Source organism: Moschus berezovskii, chromosome 13 (assembly GCF_049115385.1).
Source record: "Moschus berezovskii isolate FMDL1 chromosome 13, NW_MosBer_1.0, whole genome shotgun sequence".
Classification (NCBI taxonomy): Eukaryota; Metazoa; Chordata; class Mammalia; order Artiodactyla; family Moschidae; genus Moschus; species Moschus berezovskii.
In genome coordinates, this window is record NC_142472.1 from 84,980,224 (window position 1) to 85,002,420 (window position 22,197).

At 40.8% G+C, this 22,197-nt stretch overlaps 1 protein-coding gene across 2 annotated transcripts in view; it reads right to left on the bottom strand.

Moving 5' to 3' along the window:
• Positions 1-1,821: 1,821 nt before the first annotated feature.
• The window catches only part of DIAPH3 (diaphanous related formin 3), a 582,052-nt gene continuing 561,676 nt past the window's right edge, over positions 1,822-22,197 (bottom strand). For both annotated transcript variants that reach the window (XM_088842795.1, XM_088842794.1), the window contains one exon: positions 1,822-3,617. In XM_088842795.1, coding sequence (XP_088698921.1) covers positions 3,355-3,617 — 263 coding nt within the window. In that variant the 3' untranslated portion in view covers positions 1,822-3,354. The remainder of the gene's footprint in view (positions 3,618-22,197) is intronic.

Genomic DNA, 22,197 nt, shown 5'->3' on the forward strand with positions numbered 1-22,197 from the left:
CTTTTAAGCTCCTGTCGTCTTGGAGATGCTGAAAGGAGGGTATGAAGCCAAATGTGATGCTCAAAATCCAACAAGGTGAATAGGAGGCAAAGAGAGCCTCATAGTCAGCCGTAATTAGGGGCATGGCTCACTTTCATTCTACTCCATTCGCACCTTAGCTGTAACCTCTTCCCTTACATCCACTTTAAAAGGCAATGGCCTACTTAGGAATAATGAAGTTTTATGGTTTAAGGTTCCATTATTATTTTTTTTTTTATGGGGAGATTGGATTCAATTCTGAAATGTCATCCAGTCGCTGTGGCTCTTTGGCAGCTCCACATGTTTTGCTAAACAGTAGCTATTGAGCATAATGGTTGAACAGTTTGGCCCTAGAACCTATTTTAAGAATAGTCATGCCTGGCAAGGGCATGTAACAGCTACCATTGACCAATTCACCAGACAAAAATAAAGAGTGGGTCAGTGATAGCTACAATTTCTGGATCTTAAAATTTCTAATAATTAACATGAAGAAAAAGACAATGAATGCTGGTTTTAAAAATTTTCATTCACATGAGCCGTTTATATATTAAAACCTGCAACTTTCCAAAATTACACTGTGTACAAAAGGTTGCCACAAAACTTACCACCAAAATCCACTGATGCTTATCTGTAAAGGAGAGTTTAGTAAGATGAAAGATTTGTACATTACAGTTTCTAACTAGCAAACTCAGATCTACACTGAATTATATTTTAGGGGCTTCCCTGGTGGCTCAGCAGTAAAGAATGCACCTGCAGTGCAGGAGATGCAGAAGACTCAGGTTTGATCCCTGGGTGGGGAAGATCCCCTGGAAGAGGAGACGGCAACTGTCTCCAGCATTCTTGCCTGAAGAATCCCATGGACAGAGGAGCCTGGTGGGCTCAACTGAAGCGGCTGAGCATGATATTTTAAAATCGGAATGAATCACCAAAGAAATAATCATCTGTGGCTAAACTAACATTTTGAAATCATTGATAGCTCTTGTTTTTGAGTAAACACTATTGTAACAACTAAGGGTGTTAGATTTACTTAGTTTAAATAAATTGCATTTTTTAGCTTTAGCAGATTTTTTTCAGATAAATTACTGAAATGTTACTTCCTAACATAAGCATTAGATGTTTGCCATATTTTGTTTAACTATTCAAATACATGTTAAGAAAAGGACATATATGCGTATATGATTAGATTAGATTGCTTTTTTTATTTTTAAATTACTTTAAATATTTGATTGGGAAACTTGTGGCTTCTCACAAGCAGGTCTTTGCTTTTGGACCCCATGATGATCACTTAGTTGTCTGTGTTCTTGCCAAATTCTCTCCTTTGGCCTGAGAGAAAGGGGAGAGGAATCTATTTGGGGGTTTGTCATGAGCTTGGATGGAGCATCCTTGTCAAGGTACTGACTTTTTATCCACTAATTCAAATAAACAAAATCTCCTTGCTCAGAAACACAACTGTATCTCAAGGTCTGCCTCACTAGAGTTTTAATCCACAGTTGACTAAAGGAATATTATGACTTTAAAAATCCTAATTATACCTCCTTGCTTATTGTTGGAAGAAACACCTGCATCAGAAACCAGTGTTCTTGGTTGCCTCTTAGCTCTGTTGACTGTCCTGTGCTTCCCCTCACAGCTGCAGCCTCCTGTCCAGGATTGCTGGGGACAGGCCCCTCGCCTGAGCATGTCCTTCAGCCTCTGCAGACAGATGCAGACTGCTCAGTTTCAGGGCTTCCCTGCCTTCCTCCACCCCTGGGAGACTGTGTCAACTTCACTCTCCTTCACTGGCCAGGCGGCCTCTCCCCTGTGTCTGCTCCCCAGTCCTAAATCGACACTTACCTGCCATCTGGTGTGTCCAAACTTTCAGGTTGAACTTTAGTTTTTTCTGAAAATCTCAAGCCTTCACAAAATCACGTGAAGACCAGATAGTCTAGATTCCTTCATTTAGCTTTCTTCCTTGCTGTTAAGGGCTCCTGTCTGCTTAAATGTTTAATATCCTTCACTTTTCCTGATTTTTAAGTTGTGCTCTCAGGAAAATAGGAATTGCAACCGGAGGGTAAAACGCCCATTTCAGCAACACAGATGAGAACAATTTATTCCCACCTTGACTATGGATCACACTCTGTTCCCCAGTGTCTATAAACAGGGCCTGGTTCATTGTTCTAATTAATTAACTTTATTAACTTGGAGCTGAAAGGAGGTGGCAACTTAAACAAGGAAATAAAAAGCAGTGGACCTTGCCAGACTAGTTCCATATAACTGCTTTAACTGAAGTTAAAAGAGCAGTCACTTGCTACGGCATGTCATAAAGCTTAGATCGTACAGCACAGTCTCTCTCCCCCTAATCCACAGAATATGCTAATTACAAAACAAAAGGTGCAACTTTTTAAATTTGGTGCAAATAACAATTTTATTTTCTTTGATATAGAATTAATAGAATTAATGATACCCCCAATGAGGTAAAATTGCAAACTTTACATAGGAAGACTTTCCTTGAAACACTTCAGATTTTTGTTAAAGTTATTGATTGTCAGATCAAAGGAACTGCAGTTTCAAGTTTGTTCAAAGAAATTAAAAATTCTTAATGTGGAAAGTTTCAAAATGGCAATTCGATCCCAGAGTCATCATTATCAGGGGAAAAAAAAATCGTCTCTCCCCTAAGAGTTTCAGCAGCACTCTAACACTGCATCCATTTACAATGTGCGTTCTGCAAAGAGAGGATATATATTCCTATTACATCAGTTTTGGAAATGAGCTCAGTATAGACCCAACAGGGTCTAATTAAAATGAATTCAGCGATGATCACAATGAGCTTACCAATCATCTCCTCATAGCTTTATTATATCCAATTTTATGTTTTCCGTGCTATGTTGATAGCATACAGATCCCAATTAAGGAGAAACCTGGCCCTTTATAAATAACATACACGGGATATACATGGATATGTAGCAAGACTGGAGGCTGATGATTTGATGTTCACCAATGTTGGGAATAGTAAAGTAAAAATCACAGTGACTTGAAAAGACGGTATTTTCTTAAGGACACACTGCTGAACACCTGGCCACCTACCTGCTCTCTGAAGCATTATGTATAATTCAACCACCAAATATAGAACACACGAACACCAGGAGACAAGAAAAGCATTAAAGCCCATTACAATCTTGAATAAGCCAAAACCTCAAGTACATAGGAAAAGCACTGCAATCATGTATTTAGCTTTATTTTTCTAATATATATCCTAATTTAAAACTATATAAAGTCACTGATATAAAAAGCAATTTTTTCAAGTGTTATAGCTTAGAGCATGGCTTTATATTTGGCTTAATCATTTTTTACCAGTTTAATTTATAAAGCTCGTAGTCTTGCCAGCAGGGCTTCAACTTCAGGAATGGGTTCGCTTTTAGAAACAGAGCTAAGAAGTCCCACTTCCTTTTTTCTGTTGCTTTCTGCATCACAGGTCTCCTTCTTCTCAACTGCCTTGGTCCTCCCTGCAGACGCGTGAGTGTCTAGATTATAATTAAGCTCCTTGGCGACTGCAGTCCTTGTTGAGTTGCAATTGATATTGTAGCGTGAACGTGACCCTTCTGTCAACTGCGACTTCTGATTTTCTACAGTGAGGAAGAAAGAACATTAAACTTATTACTGTGATAAGCAAGGATTGTGCACGTTATGAAACATTAACTATTCTCAACAAACAAGTCCTTTTTGACAGACTAAACTAAAAAATATTCAAGAGTAAGGTATATTTAAAATAAACACACAGAGGTTAAGAATAAGCTAAAAAATATAAATAGGCAACTATTTCATTAGTATTAGTGCTTACTTCCTGCTTCCTTGGTGCCTGAAACGCCCATCACTCAGTTATCTGCAAGCTTGGTCCTGAATTTCATTCAGGTCTCTGCTCAAGTGCTGTTGAGAGAGGCCATCTCTGACCATCCCTCTAAAACAGCACTCACCTTTTCATCGCTGTCTCAGCCTCGCCTTCCCCTTCACAGAACCCATGGCCGCTGGACACAGCGCACACTCGCTCACTTGTCTATGTCTCCACTAGAACACGAGCCCCGCTGACAGCAAGGACGCTGTTCTAAACACTGCTGTGACACTGGAGCCTAAGACGGCCGTGGAGCAAAGAAGGTGCTCAATAAATATGCACTGGGCAAATAATTTCTACACCTAAGACAGGCATTAGTTTGAATAATAATGAGGTTAATTTCCTTTTGAAAATAAAAAGAAGGAAAAACTAACAGGAAATTAAAAATCAAATTGTCAAAATTTCCTAGCAAATCAAAATAATATAATTTGCCAAATGCATACACATATATCAATACAGACCTATAAACTATACACACATGTATATTCTTTCATTGGTAAGTGACAGCAATCCCAACTTTTCCAGTTTGTGAGGGAAGAGGTATAATAGCTAACAGCTAAATGACTCTAGCCAATTGACTTTCCCAAAGAGCAACAGATTTTCTCCTAATTAGCTCTCACATCGTACAACTTTATGAGTAATCTCATGTAGATCTCAAACTCAAAAAAACAAACACAGAACCCTCAATATTCTCATAACCTTGAACATGGCCTAAAAATGGCTTCAACAAACTTGACATGACATTTAAAGTTTTTTGGTTATTCGCTGAGAGATGTTCCATTATCCCAACAGCGATGACTTTGGAACAGAAGCAGTCACTCATGACAGTGTTTTATGTGAGTGCTGAAAATTCCAACTGAAAACAGCTTGTACATTAAAAGGCGGCTGCTGAAGGTATTTACTGCACTGTCATTTCCTGTCCAGGGCTCCCGGTGATGGATGAGTATTTTACTGACTTTCCTGGACAATCTCAACAAATTTTAGAAGTCTGATCACCTTTTAGCTGTTGGAAGAAAATAAATACACTCTTCCTGTCACCTTCTTTATCAGGTGGGCAATTGTTACTCAAAAGTAAAAATCTACAGAGCAGTGACTTTCTCTTAGGAATGTTTATAGTTTATAATGTGCGTATTATGTTTGCAGTAAAAAGCACAGCTAACACTGTATTCCTATGTTCCCAAGACCACACACAAAAGTTTTTTTTTCCTAAGATCAACTCTCCTGCCCCAAAGTGCTTGAAAACTGCACTGTCGCTAAGTGCAAATTGTTAGTCTGCTTACTGCTCCTTCCCCAAACGTTCCTATCTTTTCTTGTCATTTGAGTTCCTGTAAACAACTCCATCATGATGATATCTCCAACAAACTATAATTTATTTTGCTGCTGGGCAACTCTCATTACATTTTTGATGACAGAGAAGAGATTCGATTGGCTAAAATATAGGTCTATATTGTACATAAATAAACTATTCCACACCTTTCCCGGCTATAATGTATCAAGCCCAATTCCACATGTGGCAAAGTGAAAACAGCATGGGATTTTAAGGTACACTGGGGTTGAAATCCAAGTCCCAGCCCTTGGCTTTACAGGTTAGCTCACCTCTGTGAGTCTGAGGTTTCAAAAGTCAAACTCCAAGAGCAGGTGTGAGAACTAAAGGGAAGGATGAGGGTGACAGCTCCTTCGAGGTACCTGGCTGTGCCTTCCTCTGTCCAAACCTTGCAAGTGAGGCTTCTGCCACCCAAGGCTTGTTCAGATGCTCTGACCTTTCTGACTTTCTGGTGACCATACCCATGAGGGTTGAAATACCATTTTATTAATAGCTTGTATTTATGTAGCACTTTTATTTTTCACTTGAAACATTGACACTGTCATTTTATAGATTGAGAGGTAAAAGCAAAAAGAGGTTAAATCATTTGCTTAGACTTAGTTACTGAGTAAATCAGTGGCAGGAGCCAAATGCTGTCTCTGGAGATACTAAGGCTGTCTTAAGAAATTTAAAAAGCTTTTTGCCAAGAAAAAGTGCTAAGTAATTCAAAGCTAAGTTTCATAATAGCAATGTCCTATACTCATGCTTCAAAATGCTTTCTGACAGATTTCCTGCCAATGTAACTCTGTGGATGGTGTGCCTATGTCAGCTACCTCAGCATCTCCAAGGTCACACGTAGACTCCTTTTCTCTCCTGGTATTACTGAAATGAACTTCAGGTACAACCTTTACCCCCACAGGGCCCTGGCACTCCTTGTCCATTCTCCTAGCCCACACTCTCCCCTTCTGCTCTCCCAGCAGACACCCAGCCTGCTCCCCTTCCCCTTCACCTCACTCACCCACAGAGGGATCAGAAGAGACTCTCCATCAGCTGCTCACTGCAGCATCCACACTCCTTCCCCCCCTGCTCCCTCCAAGGACCACCCCTCAGGTGGGCACCCGCCTTCCATCCTGTGGCAGCTGTGCCCTCTTCTCTCCTGCATTTTCAAGGTTTCCTTCTTCAAGCAACCATTCCCCTCAGCATACAGGTTCTCTGCAGTAACGACCCCAATGTTTAAAGAAGAAATATCTCTGTCTCCACATCCTGCTCCATTCCCTCTTCCACTGTTGGCTGCTTCGTAACAAAAGATCTCAGAAGAACTGCTGATACCGCTGCCTCATTTCCTTTCTTCCCTTTGTTTTTTCTTGAACCCGCTCCAATCATGCCTTTAACCCTTTATGCTCAGACGCTCAGTCGTGTCTGACCGATTGGGACCCCGTGGACTGTAGCCCACCAAGCTCTCTGTCCATGCAATTCTCCAGGCAAGAATGCTGGAGGGGGCTGCCATTCTCTTCTCCTGGGGTCTTCCCTTCTGACCCTGTACTCTTCTGTGACAGGTCTCGTCAAGGCCACTAATAAAGTAGCGTTGCTAAAAACAAGATTGGCACACCCTTGGATACTTTTGATCTCCTTTACTCGACCTATATCAAATCCAAGGATGAAATGCCCAGCAGAGGGTGGGCTTTTCTTTTACCGTATGCTTCTGCAGAGAATTAGGTGGATAACACTGGGCAGCCAATGCAGGCAAAAGCGTTTCCACCCTATTGAGAAAACTTCAGATAGTTTTGGGCTAGTTTTAGGCACAAAGTGATAAGAAGAAAAACCAAGCTGGCATGTAACTCTTCTGTGGTTTTAGATGGAGAATCTTTCATGAGAAGCAATAGACAAGACAGTATAACATAAACAGAGGTCATTCCTGAGACCACTGAAGAAATAAAAAAGAAAGCAGAGAGCTCCTTTTAGAATGAGTGTACAGCTGTTAGAAATTCCTTGCTAACACTTCCCTCCAGCCCGCACCTTTATCTCTCAGCATCCCAACTGCCTCCACCCTGGCTCTCGGCCTTGGGGGGCCCAAGCTGTAGCGCTGAGGAAGTCACATCCCAAACTGCAAAGTACGAATGAAGCTGGGTAGGCGAAGGATCCCCTGTCCCACCTCAAACTAGAGAAAATGTTTACGAGTAGAGAATGCTCCCAAGTTGGAAGTTCTTTTTTATACAGACATTTGATTACAATGTTGGTTCAGGTGTCTTTTGCCATTACTATTGACACGATTTTAAAAGTCTGCTATTGGTGGTTTCCTGTAGGCTGAACTGGAGACCCAAATTTCACACAAAAAGCATGCACTTAATTTCTAAATGGTTCACTTCAAGCATAAGGGTGACACCTCAACTCTGCAAGTGGGTGAAAATTCTATACAGGTGCTCAGAGCTATGTAATAAATGGCAATTTGAGGCCAGTGGGCTCGTTATCTTTTTTTATGTGAAATTAGTTCCAAATACAAGGTGACCCACTTGGACACATGGACTCTTTAAATGGAAGATAAGGCTGGGTGTCAATAAAAAAGAGAAGCATTTTCTATTTTCCTTAAGTCAAATCCTTACCAATATACATTTTAAAAAGGAATGAAAAACATTAAGGCAAAGTAGAATGCTTCCTTAGTTCTTCAAAGACAGGAAACTTGTGCTATTATTTTATGAATCAAATCCAAGGTTATTTTTTTTTTCACCTTTAAGATATTATAATTGATGTCTGTGAAAAGAAGTATGATCTATCTAGGACTACTGCCAATATCCAGGCCATTGGTGATTGAAGTACAGGTGGGCCAGGGCCAGCTGCTATTTTTAGTGCGAGGCCAGTAAGGAAATCCAATCTACACATCTTGTATTTATGTTTCTGTAGAAATAAACAGGGTGAGAATACATGTCATTATCCTTTAAGATAGGGAAACTCACTTATTTCAATTTAATTCCTTATGTGATTCTTACTATAGAATTGGTTCTGCAGTCCCACAGTTTTTTTTTTTTTTTTTTCCCCTGAAACTAAATGAAAAGTTGGAAATTGTTGAAAAGTTGAATGGGTCTGAAATACAGAGAATCTGCTAGATCTGAGAGGGAGACAGAGAGAGAATAAAAGCCTTAAACCACAAACTGGGCTAGATCCAACATGACCTTGGCAGAATACAGATTTGGACGACAAAGAAAGCTAGAAACAAAAAACCATGCCCAACCCACCATCCTGAGTTAACTTTTGCATCATTTCTTGAGTAACATAAAAGACACAGGAACCAGGAAAGTTGCTGACAAAAAAGAAAATATAAACATATGCAACCTGGCATCTAAATGAGGAAATATTTCAACCAACAGCTGTTATGCTTGCTGAGCTAAGAAGGCAAGGCTAAGGCTCTGGCTGACAGCCCTTGGGGAAAACCCTCTCTGCTACAGGAGATATCAGTTATGGTTCAGAAAGAGGCATTATTCCCTTTAAGTCGGTATTGATCCTCCATCACATTGTGGTTCTAACGGGCACTGGGTTCTTAGAAGTGCCAGCTCTCAGATGAAATATGAAATTGAGTTCCTGACTTTTGTGGTCAATGGTCAGCCTGTGGCAGTTTGACAGGAGGAAGAATATAGAACTCTGGTGTCCTAAATTGACTGCATCTCTTCAGTCTTCCTGAAATTTGATCTCTCCTTACAGTTCTTTACCTTTTGCTCTTAACTATTACTTTCACCTACTAAGTAGCTGTTTGGTTTACCCAGTAATACCATTTCTTTGGCAGGAGAAAAGATGACCCAGAAATATAATTTTAAAGCACTACTGGGCCTAGATGACAGTAAAGTGTGTGACAAATATATATTTTTAATCTATGCGATAACTGAAGTTACTGCTGGCCACCCCCAGCCTTTACCCCTGTGGTTTTCCTTACTATTGATTTACTGGTGCTATAAATAATTGTCTTTTCTTTGCTTCATTTTGCTGTTTATTTTACTTTTTGTATTGAAAACATATAAAAAATTATAAAAAGATCAAAAGGGCATTTTGTATATATCTAAAAATCTTTTAGGAGTGTCAAGAAATTCTTATAGAAACCAATTAAGTAGAAACAAAAACAACAGAAAACGATTACTTCCCCAATTTAAACAAAAGAAAGCAGAGATGACAGATAAAAGCCATTTCTGAATAAAGGATATAACTGACAATTAAACTAGGATTTTTGCATTAACTAGATATATACACTTCTGTTCACTGGTCATATCAAACACTCTGTTCCAATAACAGAAGAGATGAATCGACACGTGGACATCACCAGATGAACAACACCAAAATCAAATTGATTATGTTCTTTGCAGTCGAAGATGGAGAAGCTCTATACAGTCAGCAAAAACAAGACCGGGAGCTGACTGTGGCTCAGATCATGAACTCCTTGGTGCAAAATTCAGACTTAAATTGAAGAAAGTGAAGAAAACCACTCGACCATTCAGGTATAACCTAAATCAAATCCCTTATGATTATACAGTGGAAGTGACAAATAGATTCAAGGGATTAGGTTTGATAGAGTGCCTGAAGAAATATGGATGGAGGTTTGTAACATTGTACAGGAAGTGGTGATCAAAACCGTCTCAAGAAAAAAAGATGCAAAAAGGCAAAATGGTTATCTCAGGAGGCCTTACAAATGGCTGAGAAAAGAAGAGAAGCTAAAGGCAAAGGAGAAAAGAAAAGATACATCCGTCTGAATGTAGAATTCCAAAGAATAGCACGGAGAGATAAGAAAGCCTTCCTAAGTGAACAATGCGAAGAAATAGAGGAAAACAGTAGAATGGGAAAGACTAGAGATCTCTTCCAGAAAATGAGAGATACCAAGGGAACATTTCATGCAAAGATGGGCACAATAAAGGACAGAAACTGTATGGACCTAACAGAAGCAGAAGATATTAAGAAGAGGCGGCAAGAATACACAGAAGAACTGTACAAAAAAGATCTTAATGACCTGGATAACCATGATGGTGTGATCACTCATCTAGAGCCAGACATCCTGGGCCAGGAAGTATATCAAAAAACAAAGCTAGCAGAGGTGATGGAATTCCAGTTGAGCTATTTCCAATCCTAAAAGATGATGCTGTGAAAGTGCTGCACTCAATATGTCAGCAAATTTGGAAAACTCAGCAGTGGCCACAGGACTGGAAAAAGTAAATTTTCATTCCAATTCCAAAGAAGGGCAATGCCAAAGAAAGTTAAAACTATCACACAATTGCACTCACTTCACATGCTAGGAAAATAATGCTCAAAATTTTCCAAGTGAGGCTTCAACAGTACATGAACTGAGAACTTCCAGATGTTCAAGCTGGATTTAGAAAAGGCGGAGGAACCCACGATCGAATTGTCAACATTCGCTGAATCACTGAAAAAGCAAGACAGTTCCAGAAAAAACATCTACTTTTGCTTCACTGACTAAGCTAAAGCCTTTGACTATGTGGACCACAAGAAATTGTGCAAAATTCTTCAAGAGATGGGAATAACAGACCATCTTCCCTGCTTCCTGAGAAACCTGTATGTGGGGCAAGAAGTTAACAGTTAAGACTGGACATAGAACAACTGACTGGTTCCAAATTGGGAAAGGAGTACGTCAAGGCTGTACGTCACCCTGCTTATTTAACTTATATGCAGAGTACATCATGAGAAACGCTGGGCTGGATGAAGCACAAGCTGGGATCAAGATTTCTGGGAGGAATATCAATAACCTCAGATATGCAGATAACACCACCCTTATGGCAGAAAGGGAAGAGGAACTAAAGAGCCTTTTGATGAAGGTGAAAGAGGAGAGTGAAAAAGCTGGCTTAAAGTTCAACATTCAGAAAATGAAGGTTACGGCATCTGGTCCCATCACGTCATGGCAAATAGATGGGGAAACAGTGACCGACTTTCTTTTCTTGGACTCCAAAATCACTGCAGATGGTGACTGCAGCCATGAAATTAAAAGACGCTTGCTCCTTGGAAGAAAAGCTATGACAAACCTCGGCAGCATATTAAAAAGCAGAGACATTACTTTGCTGACGAAGGTCCATCTAGTTAAAGCTATGGTTTTCCCACTAGTCATGTATGGATGTGAGAGCTGGACCACAAAGAAGGCTCAATGCCAAAGAATTGATGCTTTTGAACTGTGGTGTTGGAGAAGACTCTTGAGAGTCCCATGGACAGCAAGGAGATCCAGCTAGTCAATCCTAAAGGAAATCTGTCCTGAATATTCATTCGAAGGACTGATATTGAAGCTGAAACTCTAATACTTTGTCCACCTGATGGGAAGAACAGACTCATTGGAAAAGACCCTGATGCTGGGCAAGATTGACGGCAGGAGGAGAAGGGGACAACAGAGGATGAGATGGTTGGATGGCATCACTGACTCATCAATGGACAGGAGTTTGAGCAAGCCCTGGGAGATGCTGAAGAACAGGGAAGCCTGGTGTGCTGCAGTCCGTGGGGTGTCAAGGAATCTGACATGACTGATCGACTGAACAATAATAACAATAATTCAGTCTTGGTCTATTTCACTGTCCTTTGAATAAAAATGTAAAGACAGCATTGCTGTTTTGCACAATCACATAAAACATTTTCAATTCAAATTTTCACATGCAAAGCAACTTCCTCTTAACTTTTATATACCAAAACCAAAGCGTCTGTTTACTAGTCTTGCTATCTGTCACTGACAGCTGTCTCAAGTTACCAGGCACTTGTGGTCACCACTGTGTGGCTTAGCAGCCATTAAGTAAATGGTTTTTAAAGTATGCAATTACCTGTCAGCTAACGGATACCAGATAGTAAATAAACGCATGGGTTGGTCTGGCGGTTTATGAGGAAGAAGGTAGGCAAATTACACAGGTATAGAGCTTGATATCACAGTTAGTGGATACATAACATATCTTAAACCCTTTACGTGTTATTTAAAAATTTTTCCAACAACTCTAAGATAAAAGTATTATCAAATGGTAAAGAATCTGCCTGAAATGTGGGAGACCTGGGTTTGATCCCTGGATTGGGAAGATCCCCTGGAGAAGGGAATGGTTACCCACTCAAGTATTCTTGCCTGGAAAAATCCCATGGACCGAGGAGCCTGGTGGGCTACAGTCCATGGAGTTTGAGAAGAGCTGGACATGACTGCCCGACTAACACTTCGACTAACATCTAATAAATGAGGAAACTGAGGTTTAGGTAAGTCCACGAACCTCAAGGTCCCAGAGACTTCAACAATTGCCTCCAGCAAACAGTTCACATCTTACTCCCCTACAGTTCTGGGGGCAGAGGATGAGGCCATGGCAAAAGACATATTGTGAAAGGGAAAGAGCACTTTACACTTGAGATTTGAGGAGAAGCCTATACCCCGTGCTAATGACCAGGAAGCTGTACTGGTAAATAACCAGATGAATACTATAGGAACTAAATATTTTCCTTAGGCCATTTCTAAGTGGTATCTTGTAGTGTGCTTATGTATGTTTATTTTGTATATTTCCTAAGTCAACATTTACTAGATACTGCAAACGCACAGATTTTTTTTCCCTAAATGAGTAAGGTGTGCTATTTCAACTCCATGTCCGTTTCATAGAATCATATAATACCGAGGCATGTAACCTCAGGTTTGGAAAGACCCTTAGTGAGCTGCCAGAACCATCTACCCAAAGCCTGAATCCCTTTACTCAGAGTCCCATCCAATGGCTGTCCAGTCTAAGTCTGAAGACCTCTAGCCATAGTCTCACATCTCACAAGGCAATATATTCCTCTAATAATTAAATACCTTAACTTATATTTATCTAGTGCTTGTTCCCCTAAGATCTTAGTCACTAGCCCTACTGATCTTTCCCACTAGGGCCGGACTAGGAGAGTATCAAAAATATAAAGAAACTCCTGCAGCTCAATTCCAGAAAAATAAACAACCCAATCAAAAAGTGGGCCAAAGAACTAAACAAAGGCATACAGATGGCTAACAACCACATGAAAAGATGCTCAACATCACTCTATCAGAGAAATTCAAATCAAAACCACAATGAGGTACCATTTCACACCAGTCAGAATGGCTGCTATCCAAAAGTCTATAAGCAATAAATGCTGGTGAGGGTGTGGAGATGCCTTAAAAAACTGGAAATAGAACTGCCATATGACCCAGCAATCCCACTGCTGGGCATACACACTGAGGAAACCAGAATTGAAAGAGACACATGTACTCCAATGTTCATCGCAGCACTGTTTATAATAGCCAGGACATGGAAGCAACCTAGATGTCCATCAGCAGACGAATGGATAAGAAAGCTGTGGTACATATACACAACCACGAGTATTACTCAACCATTAAAAAGAATACATTTGCATCAGTTCTAATGAGGTGGATGAAACTGGAGCCCATTATACAGAGTGAAGTAAGCCAGAAAGAAAAACACCAATACAGTATACTTAACGCATATATATGGAATTTAGAAAGATGATAACAATAACCTCGTATTCAGTTCAGTTCAGTTCAGTCGCTCAGTCGTGTCCGACTCTCCGTGACCCCATGAATCACAGCATGCCAGGCCTCCCTGTCCATCACCAACTCCCGGAGTTCACTCAAACTCATGTCCATCGAGTCGGTGATGCCATCCAGCCATCTCATTCTCTGTCGTCCCCTTCTCCTCCTACCTGCAATCGCTCCCAGCATCAGAGTCTTTTCCAGTGAGTCAACTTGTTGCATGAGGTGGCCAAAGTATTGGAGTTTCAGCTTTAGCATCAGTCCTTCCAATGAACACCCAGGATTGATCTCCTTTAGAATGGACTGGTTGTATCAGGATCCTTGCAGTCCAAGGGACTCTCAAGAGTCTTCTCCAACACCACAGTTCAAAAGCATCAATTCTTCGGCGATCAGCTTTCTTCACAGTCCAACTCTCACATCCATACATGACCAAGGGAAAAACCATAGCCTTGTATACGAGATAGCAAAAGAGACACAGATGTATAGAACAGTCTTTTGGACTCCGGGAGAGGAGGAGGGTGGGATGATTTGGGAGAATGGCATTGAAACGTGTATATTATCATATGTGAAACGAATCGCCGGTCCAGGTTCAATGTATGATACAGGATGCTCGGGGTTGGTGTACTGGGATGACCCAAAGGAGTGAGATGGGGAGGGAGGTGGGAAGGGGGTTCAGAATGGGGAACACATGTACACCCAGGGCAGATTCATGTCAATGTATGGCAAAACCAATACAATATTGTAAAGTAATTAGCCTCCAATTAAAATAAATAAATTTATATTAAAAAAAAAAAAAGAAAACTCCAGTGATGAGTAACCATCTCAGATGGATTTTGTACTATTCAGTTCAGTTCAGTCGCTCAGTCGTGTCCGACTCTTTGCAACCCCATGAATCACAGCACACTAGGCCTCCCTGTCCATCACCAACTCTTGGGGTTTACGCAAACCCATGTCCAATCCAGGCGGTGATGCCATCCAACCATCTCATCCTGTGTCGTCCCCTTCTCCTCCTGCCCTCAATCTTTCCCAGTTTAGGGTCTTTTCCAGTGAGTCAGCTCTTCGCATGAGGTGGCCAAAGTATTGGAGTTTCAGCTTCAACATCAGTCCTTCCAATGAAAACCCAGGACTGATCTGCTTTAGGATGGACTGACTGGATCTCCTTGCAGTCCAAGGGACTCTCAAGAGTCTTCTCCAACAGCATCAATTCTTCGGCGATCAGCTTTCTTCACAGTCCAACTCTCACATCCATACATGACCACTGGAAAAACCATAGCCTTGCCTAGATGGACCTTTGTTGGCCAAGTAATGTCTCTGCTTTTTAATATGCTGTCTAGGTTGGTCATAAATTTCCTTCCAAGGCATAAGCGTCTTTTAATTTCATGGCTGCAATCACCATCTGCAGTGATTTTGGAGCCCAGAAAAATCTGTACTATTAGAAAGCTAATAATTAGTATTAACAAAATTTAGGGATTAAACCAAAAATAATTTTTAAGCTTTAGTTAAAAGTTCTAATTCATATCCGAGTAGAAATTATTATTGTCCATTTCCCCACATTTGCTAAACATGCTTCCAAATTTATTATAAGTTACCACATAGGGGATACACAGTGCAAAGGGCTAAAGTAACAGTTACAGAATCAAGACCGCAAGCCCCAGCTCTGTATGGATATGTACTGTGGAACTTTCCTCCTCAGAATCAGGGATGCATTTAAGCCAGCAAGTTATTTCCCCATGTAACTCAGATTAGAAATCTTGGTTTCGTTCCATGGTCACAGATTGTATGACAATAATAATTAGATATCAGGTAAATATGTGCTGTTTGAATTATATAGGGAAATAAATTGCAGATAAAAATACAACCCTAAAACTGAGGGGAAAAAAATCCCCAAATACATACCTTATTGAGATTAGGTCCATAAGTGAAAGATAAAGTATTAAAGGCATCAGTTACTACAGAAGGAAAATGCTTTTCGAACATTATTTTTTTTAGCTACATGAAAAACATCCAAGTGAAAGAATGTAATGTTCCAAAATTTAGCATTTCATTGTGATTTTGCTTTATAAGAAAGGAAGCCACAGTTGTCCATTCCCAGGTAATGTGGACTTATGTAACTTCTGTGAACGGTAAACAGGCGCCGACTAAAGACTCAAAGTGCAACAGTGAGACTGCATGCTGTAATGGCACCCCTGTTGTTCCCACTGTCTCTGTTCTGACGTATGTTTACCCAGCCACCAAGGCATAGGGAGACCAAGTCACCATTCAGATTCTTTCACTCTGCAGTTCTGCGGACGTTTTAGTAAGTCAGTAAAAATTAGAAGGATCGAACATATTAAATGTGACTCTCCTTCTTTCCAAAATGAGATTGACCTTTACTTCTTGCCATTCTCCTATTCAAACTGGAACAGGACCTACACTGGGCTGAGGTGCACAGGCACCTGTTAAAGCTGATAGACCTGCCTTTTTCGATGTTCTATTCATAGCCCAGCAGCATTACCTTGTACTGGATTGATGGCACCAAGTTTCATTATAAAATCTGAAACCACTAAGATTTTGGTTTCCTGTATTTGTAGAAAATGAATAAAAAAGACTTTGGCATGAGTCACAGTCTTTACCTTAGAGAGCAGCTCAGGCTATTGTATGGCTGCCTCCTGCTGTCGTCTGAGCTAAGTAGGAGGGTCTTATTCACCCATATTCTTTTTACAGATTTATAGCTCACTGGCCTTCTTCCTCCCAAGTACAATTCTGCATACTATGCCCTTGGACCAGTAATCAAGGAAGATATGTTGATGGTGTCTCAAGTCCTTTGAATTCCTTCCCTGCTTAGGCTACTCAGGCATACTCAGGAAACACCCTGAGTATGGATCTTATCTATTGAAAAAGAGGCTGCTTCAGCAGTAATTCCCATGCACATAGCCGAAGGAAAAGGCATGAAAAAATACTTTTTTTTGAAATCTTTTAGCAGATTTCTCCTAAAGAAAAATATTAACAAGTATGAGTTAAAATAATATGGTAGGAAACAGAAATGTTTAAAGGCTTTAAATTCTGTTTCTAAAATATGGAATGCGTACAGGACAATTTAGGGTAGAAACTACTTATTTTTAGAACTAGCATATTTGCATCAATGATTTGGGTGCTGGTTGTGGAGTCCCTTGTGCTCAGCCTGCAATCTGACTTCTGATAGCTTTGGCTGAGTCAAAGAATATCGATCTGCATTTTAAAGGTGAAATTTTTGATCAGCAAAATAAGTCAGGCAAAGAGGATCTTTCTTAGAAGCTGCTCCTTTTTAATGAGGAAACAGTAAAATAAATAAGTCAATGTCACTTCAGTTATTTTCTCGCAATAAAAATCTAAGCTTGGTTCCTATGAAAGCCCAGGCTGCATCGAGATCTCAGAAAAATTGGTTTCTGTAAACAACTCATTCTGAATGCAGCATCAGCTGGGCCTGTGCTTCCTAAGACACGCTGGACACACAGTCAGGTCTGACCACGTAATTCCCTCTTTCCATTTACTGCTAGATTCCTGCCTCAGGCTTCTCTAGGCAGCAGGGACAGTTTCCTCAAAGACCCGCGTCCACTCATCTTCCCAGGGCTTTGGAGCACCTCCTGTCTCCATGGTAACACAAAACACAAGGCAGGAGAAATGTATCACATAGCAGGCAGAAAAGAAAGATATTATGGTGCAGTACTCTTGGTAAGCTAAAGAAGGTGCTCACTGCAGGAAAATGGTCACACGACAAGATGGGGCAACTGTTGGTTGTCCCATTTCTTGTATATTCTCCTAAAAGAAACACAAATGTTAGCACAGAAGAAATCTTAAAGTATGTGGAACTTTATAATCCACATGGTATCTGAAATTTTAAAAAAATTACCGGAGACCCACATTAGCCATATATCCAACAATAGTTCATTAAGCTATTAAGATGAAAGTACTCAGTTAGCTGAGATACCAGGTATGACAAGAAAAAGTTAAATAAATATTCCAGAACGGTGTATGTTAAAGACAAAGCATGTTACTGTCACACGGCAGAATGTCCTGTTTTGAATTATTCAGCCTTAGTATTAGTGGCTCAGCTGTGTCTGACTCTTTGCAGTCCCAAGGACTGTAGCCCTCCAGGCTCCTCTGTCCACGGAATTTTCCAGGGAAGAATACTGGAGTGGGCTGCCATTCCCTTCTCCAGGGGATCTTCCTGACCCAGGGATCGAACCCAGGTCTCCTGCATTGCAGGCAGATTCTTTACCATCTGAGCCACCAGGGAAGATAATGTAAATTTTCCTAGTCTTTCAAAGTTTGGGGCACCAAACTAAATGGAGTATATAATTTAGTTCAGTGGTTTAGTATTTTCAAATTGTTGGTCAATTCCAATCAGTTTCCTGTTTACAAGCAGCGCCCTTAACTCATGATGCAGTGCGTGAGGAACGGGAATGCTGTTCACTGTGAGGCAGAAGACATTCACACAGACATGTGACGTCTGCACACTGTGAAGCACACATTCATGTAGACTTTAACAGACACCTACTCTAAAAATATTTCATGCAAGCCTATAAAATAATGCTGAACATCAATGCTAGAAGCTTGCTGTGAACTTCAGAATGTCTGTTAAAAACACTGCAGAGAACAACTAGGCCTTTGCGCGGCATCTGTGGACACATTTCAGGCACCCGAACTGAGAGGTCCAAAAAGTTGGTTCTGGACTCTGTTCTTTGAGGTAGCACACCCACAACCAGACCAGCAGAAATTCAGGGAAGCTAATCATACACGTGTGGAACTCTTAAGAGCTGAGATTTCATTCAGTCAGTTTTTTGTTTAACACATCAACTGAGATGCAGCAATGAACTATTGCCACTAGAGGTCAGATAGTCACACCTGTCACTAATCATTAAATGGGCACTAGAGCACCTCGACTAGTCAAGGCTATGGTATTTCCCGTGGTCATGTATGGATGTGAGAGTCGGACTGTGAAGAAAGCTGAGCGCCAAAGAATTGATGCTTTTGAACTGTGGTGTTGGAGAAGACTCCTGAGAGTCCCTGCAAGGAGATCCAACCAGTCCATTCTAAAGAATATCAATCCTGGGTGTTCACTGGAAGGACTGATGCTAAAGCTGAAACTGCAATACTTTGGCCACCTCATGTGATGAGCTGACTCACTGGAAAAGACTCTGACGCTGGGAGGGACTGGGGGCAGGAGGAGACGGGGACGACAGAGAATGTGATGGCTGGATGGCATCACCGACTCGATGGACATGAGTTTGAGTGAACTCCAGGAGTTGGTGATGGACAGGGAGGCCTGGCGTGCTGTGATTCATGGGGTCGCAAAGAGTCGGACACGACTGAGCGACTGAACTGAACTAACAGCACCTCGAATAATTTATTTTTAGTGACTTAAAAATATGGAATATAATACATTCTTTATAACTGTTACAATACAGTAATAATATGTTTGCTAGTTAACTATTCTATTTCTTATGACCTTAGATTTCGTAATGGTACCAGCTTTCCATACAGGCTCTCACTTGACTGGAAGAGGAAAAAGATCATTTCAAGTAATGGAATCCTATAACATAAAAAAGGCTTTTCTGCAGTAGATCAAAGAAGTTCTGTGTTCTGCAGTTTTACCAAATCCATTTGGTGATCCTTATATTCAGGGACTTTCCAACACCAATGATTTTATTTCTCTAATGTAATATCTTATGTCTCTTTTCTTCTGAAATAGGCAAGCCACATCATCTTACATCTTATCCGAGGAAAGAAGTAATCAATGCTGGAAGCTTGCTGTGAACTTCAGAATGTCTAATAATGAGGGGGTGAGTCATTCCTCATCTGTGCAATGAGCTTTATCTACTATGCGTCAAACCAAGAATACTTGGTTAAAAACAACAAAAATTTCAACTACAACACAATTTGCAAATGTGAAATACAGATTTAGTTATAACAAAATATAGTCATTTTATCACCATCTGACTATAATGAATACAATTACAAGTAATAAAATACAGTAAGCCCCCTAAACATGAACAAGTTGCAAACTTGCGAAATTGTGAATGCATGTGCCATCAGCGTCAGGAGTGACTACCACAGCAGCCTGCCCCCGGTCTCTCACCGCTGAGGGTCCTTGGCTCTCCCATCCCCACCCGCTCCCTCCTCCATCAATAACTCCTTTCCTGTCCACTGGAGGCCAGTCCCATATGCCAGCTGCTGTATTTGTTGTGCGACTATACTGTTCAAGGTACTATACTGTAATATTTTAATTTTACTTTCTGAATTTGTTTCCTCTGTATTATTTGTGTGAAAAGCACTGTAAATCTATTATAGTACAATACTATATAGCCAATTATGCTAGGAGTGCACCTAGGTTAGCTCTGTTGGACTAACAAACTGTACTTACAAAAGCACTTTCCTAATGGAATACGTTCGTATGTATGGGACTTAGTGCAATTGTATGTTTTCCTCCCAACTTCAGGTTTTGTTTTATAAAAGATTAATAATAAAAACAATACTAATGTGTTTGATACCAAGGGAACATTTCATGCAAAGATGGGCTTGATAAAGGACAGAAATGGGATGGACCTAACAGAAGCAGAAGATATTAAGAAGAGGTGGCAAGAATACACAGAAGAACTGTACAAAAAAGGGCTTCACGACCCAGATAATCACGATGGCATGATCACTCACCAAGAGCCAGACATCCTGGAATGTGAAGTCAAGTGGATCTTAGGAAGCATCACTATGAACAAAGCTAGTGGAGGTGATGGAACTCCAGTTGAGCTATTTCAAATCCTGGATGATGATGGTGTGAAAGTGCTGCACTCAATATGCCAGCAAATTTGGAAAACTCAGCAGTGGCCACAGGACTGGAAAAGGTCAGTTTTCATTCCAATCCCAAAGAAAGGCAATGCCAAATAATGCTCAAACTACCACACAATTGCACTCATCTCACACACTAGTAAAGTCATGCTCAAAATTCTCCAACCAATCTTCAACAATATATGAACCGTGAACTTCCAGATGTTCAAGCTGGTTTTAGAAAAGGCAGAGGAACCAGAGATCAAATTGCCAACATCCGCTGGATCATCAAAAAGTCAAGAGACTTCCAGAAAAACATCTATTTCTGTTTTACTGACTGTGCCAAAGCCTTTGACTGTGAATCACAACAAACTGGAAAATTCTGAAAGAGATGGGAATACCAGACCACCTAACCTGCCTCTTGAGAAACCTGTATGCAAATCAGGAAGCAACAGTTAGAACTGGACATGGAACAACGGACTGGTCCCAAATAGGAAAAGGAGTACATCAAGGCTGTATATTGTCACCCTGCTTATTTAACTTATATGAAGAGTACATCATGCGAAACGCTGGGCTGGAAGAAGCACAAGCTGGAATCAAGATTGCTGGAAGAAATATCAATAACCTCAGATATGCAGATGACACCACCCTTATGACAGAAAGTGAAGAAGAACTAAAGAGCCTCTTGATGAAAGTGAAAGAGGAGAGTGAAAAAGTTGGCTTAAAGCTCAACATTCAGAAAACTAAGTTCATGGCATCTGGTCCCATCACTTCATGGCAAATAGATGGGGAAACAGTGGAAATAGCGGTTGACTTCATTTTTTGGGGCTCCAAAATCACTGCAGATGGTGATTGCAGACATGAAATTAAAAGACGCTTACTCCTTGGAAGGAAAATTATGACCAACCTAGACAGCATATTAAAAAGCAGAAACATTACTTTGCCGACAAAGGTCCGTCTGGTCAAGACTATGGTGTTTCCAGTGTTCATGTATGGATGTGAGAGTTGGGACTATAAAGAAAGTCAGCACTGAAGAACTGAAACTCTTGAACTGTGGTGTTGGAGAAAGTCTTGAGAGTCCCTTGGACTGCAAGGAGATCCAACCAGTCCATCCTAGAGGACATGAGTCCTAGGTGTTCATTGGAAGGACTGATGTTGAAGCTGAAACTCCAATACTTTGGCCACCTGATGCGAAGAGCTGACTATTTGAAAACACCCTGATGCTGGGAAAGATTGAGGGCAGGAAGAGAAGGGGAGAACAGAGGATAAGATGGTTGGACGGCATCACCGACTCAATGGACCTGAATCTGGGTAGACTCCGGGAGCTGGTGATGGACAGGGAGGCCTGGCGTGCTGTGGTTCATGGGGTCGCAGAGTCAGACATGACTGAGCGACTGAGCTGAACTGACTGAACTGAACGTGTTTGAGCACTTATTAAGTGCCCGTCTGCATGAGGTGTTTTACATGAGTCATCATACAATCTAATCGATTCTCCCCATTTCACAGAGGAGGAAGGGATGCGCTGAGAGGTTAAGAACCTTGCCCAAGGTCAGGAGCAACCTGAGGGTAGAGCTCAAATTCAAGCACAATTGGAACCAGATTCAGCTCCAGGCTTCAAACTATAGCATGTTATCTAACTGAAAGAAAAAAAAAAAAAAAGCTATAAATGCTGAAGGAGAAGGAGACAGTATTCCTGTATTAGCAGAAGGAACCAAAAGGAACTATGAGACGCTTCACTTTTACTGA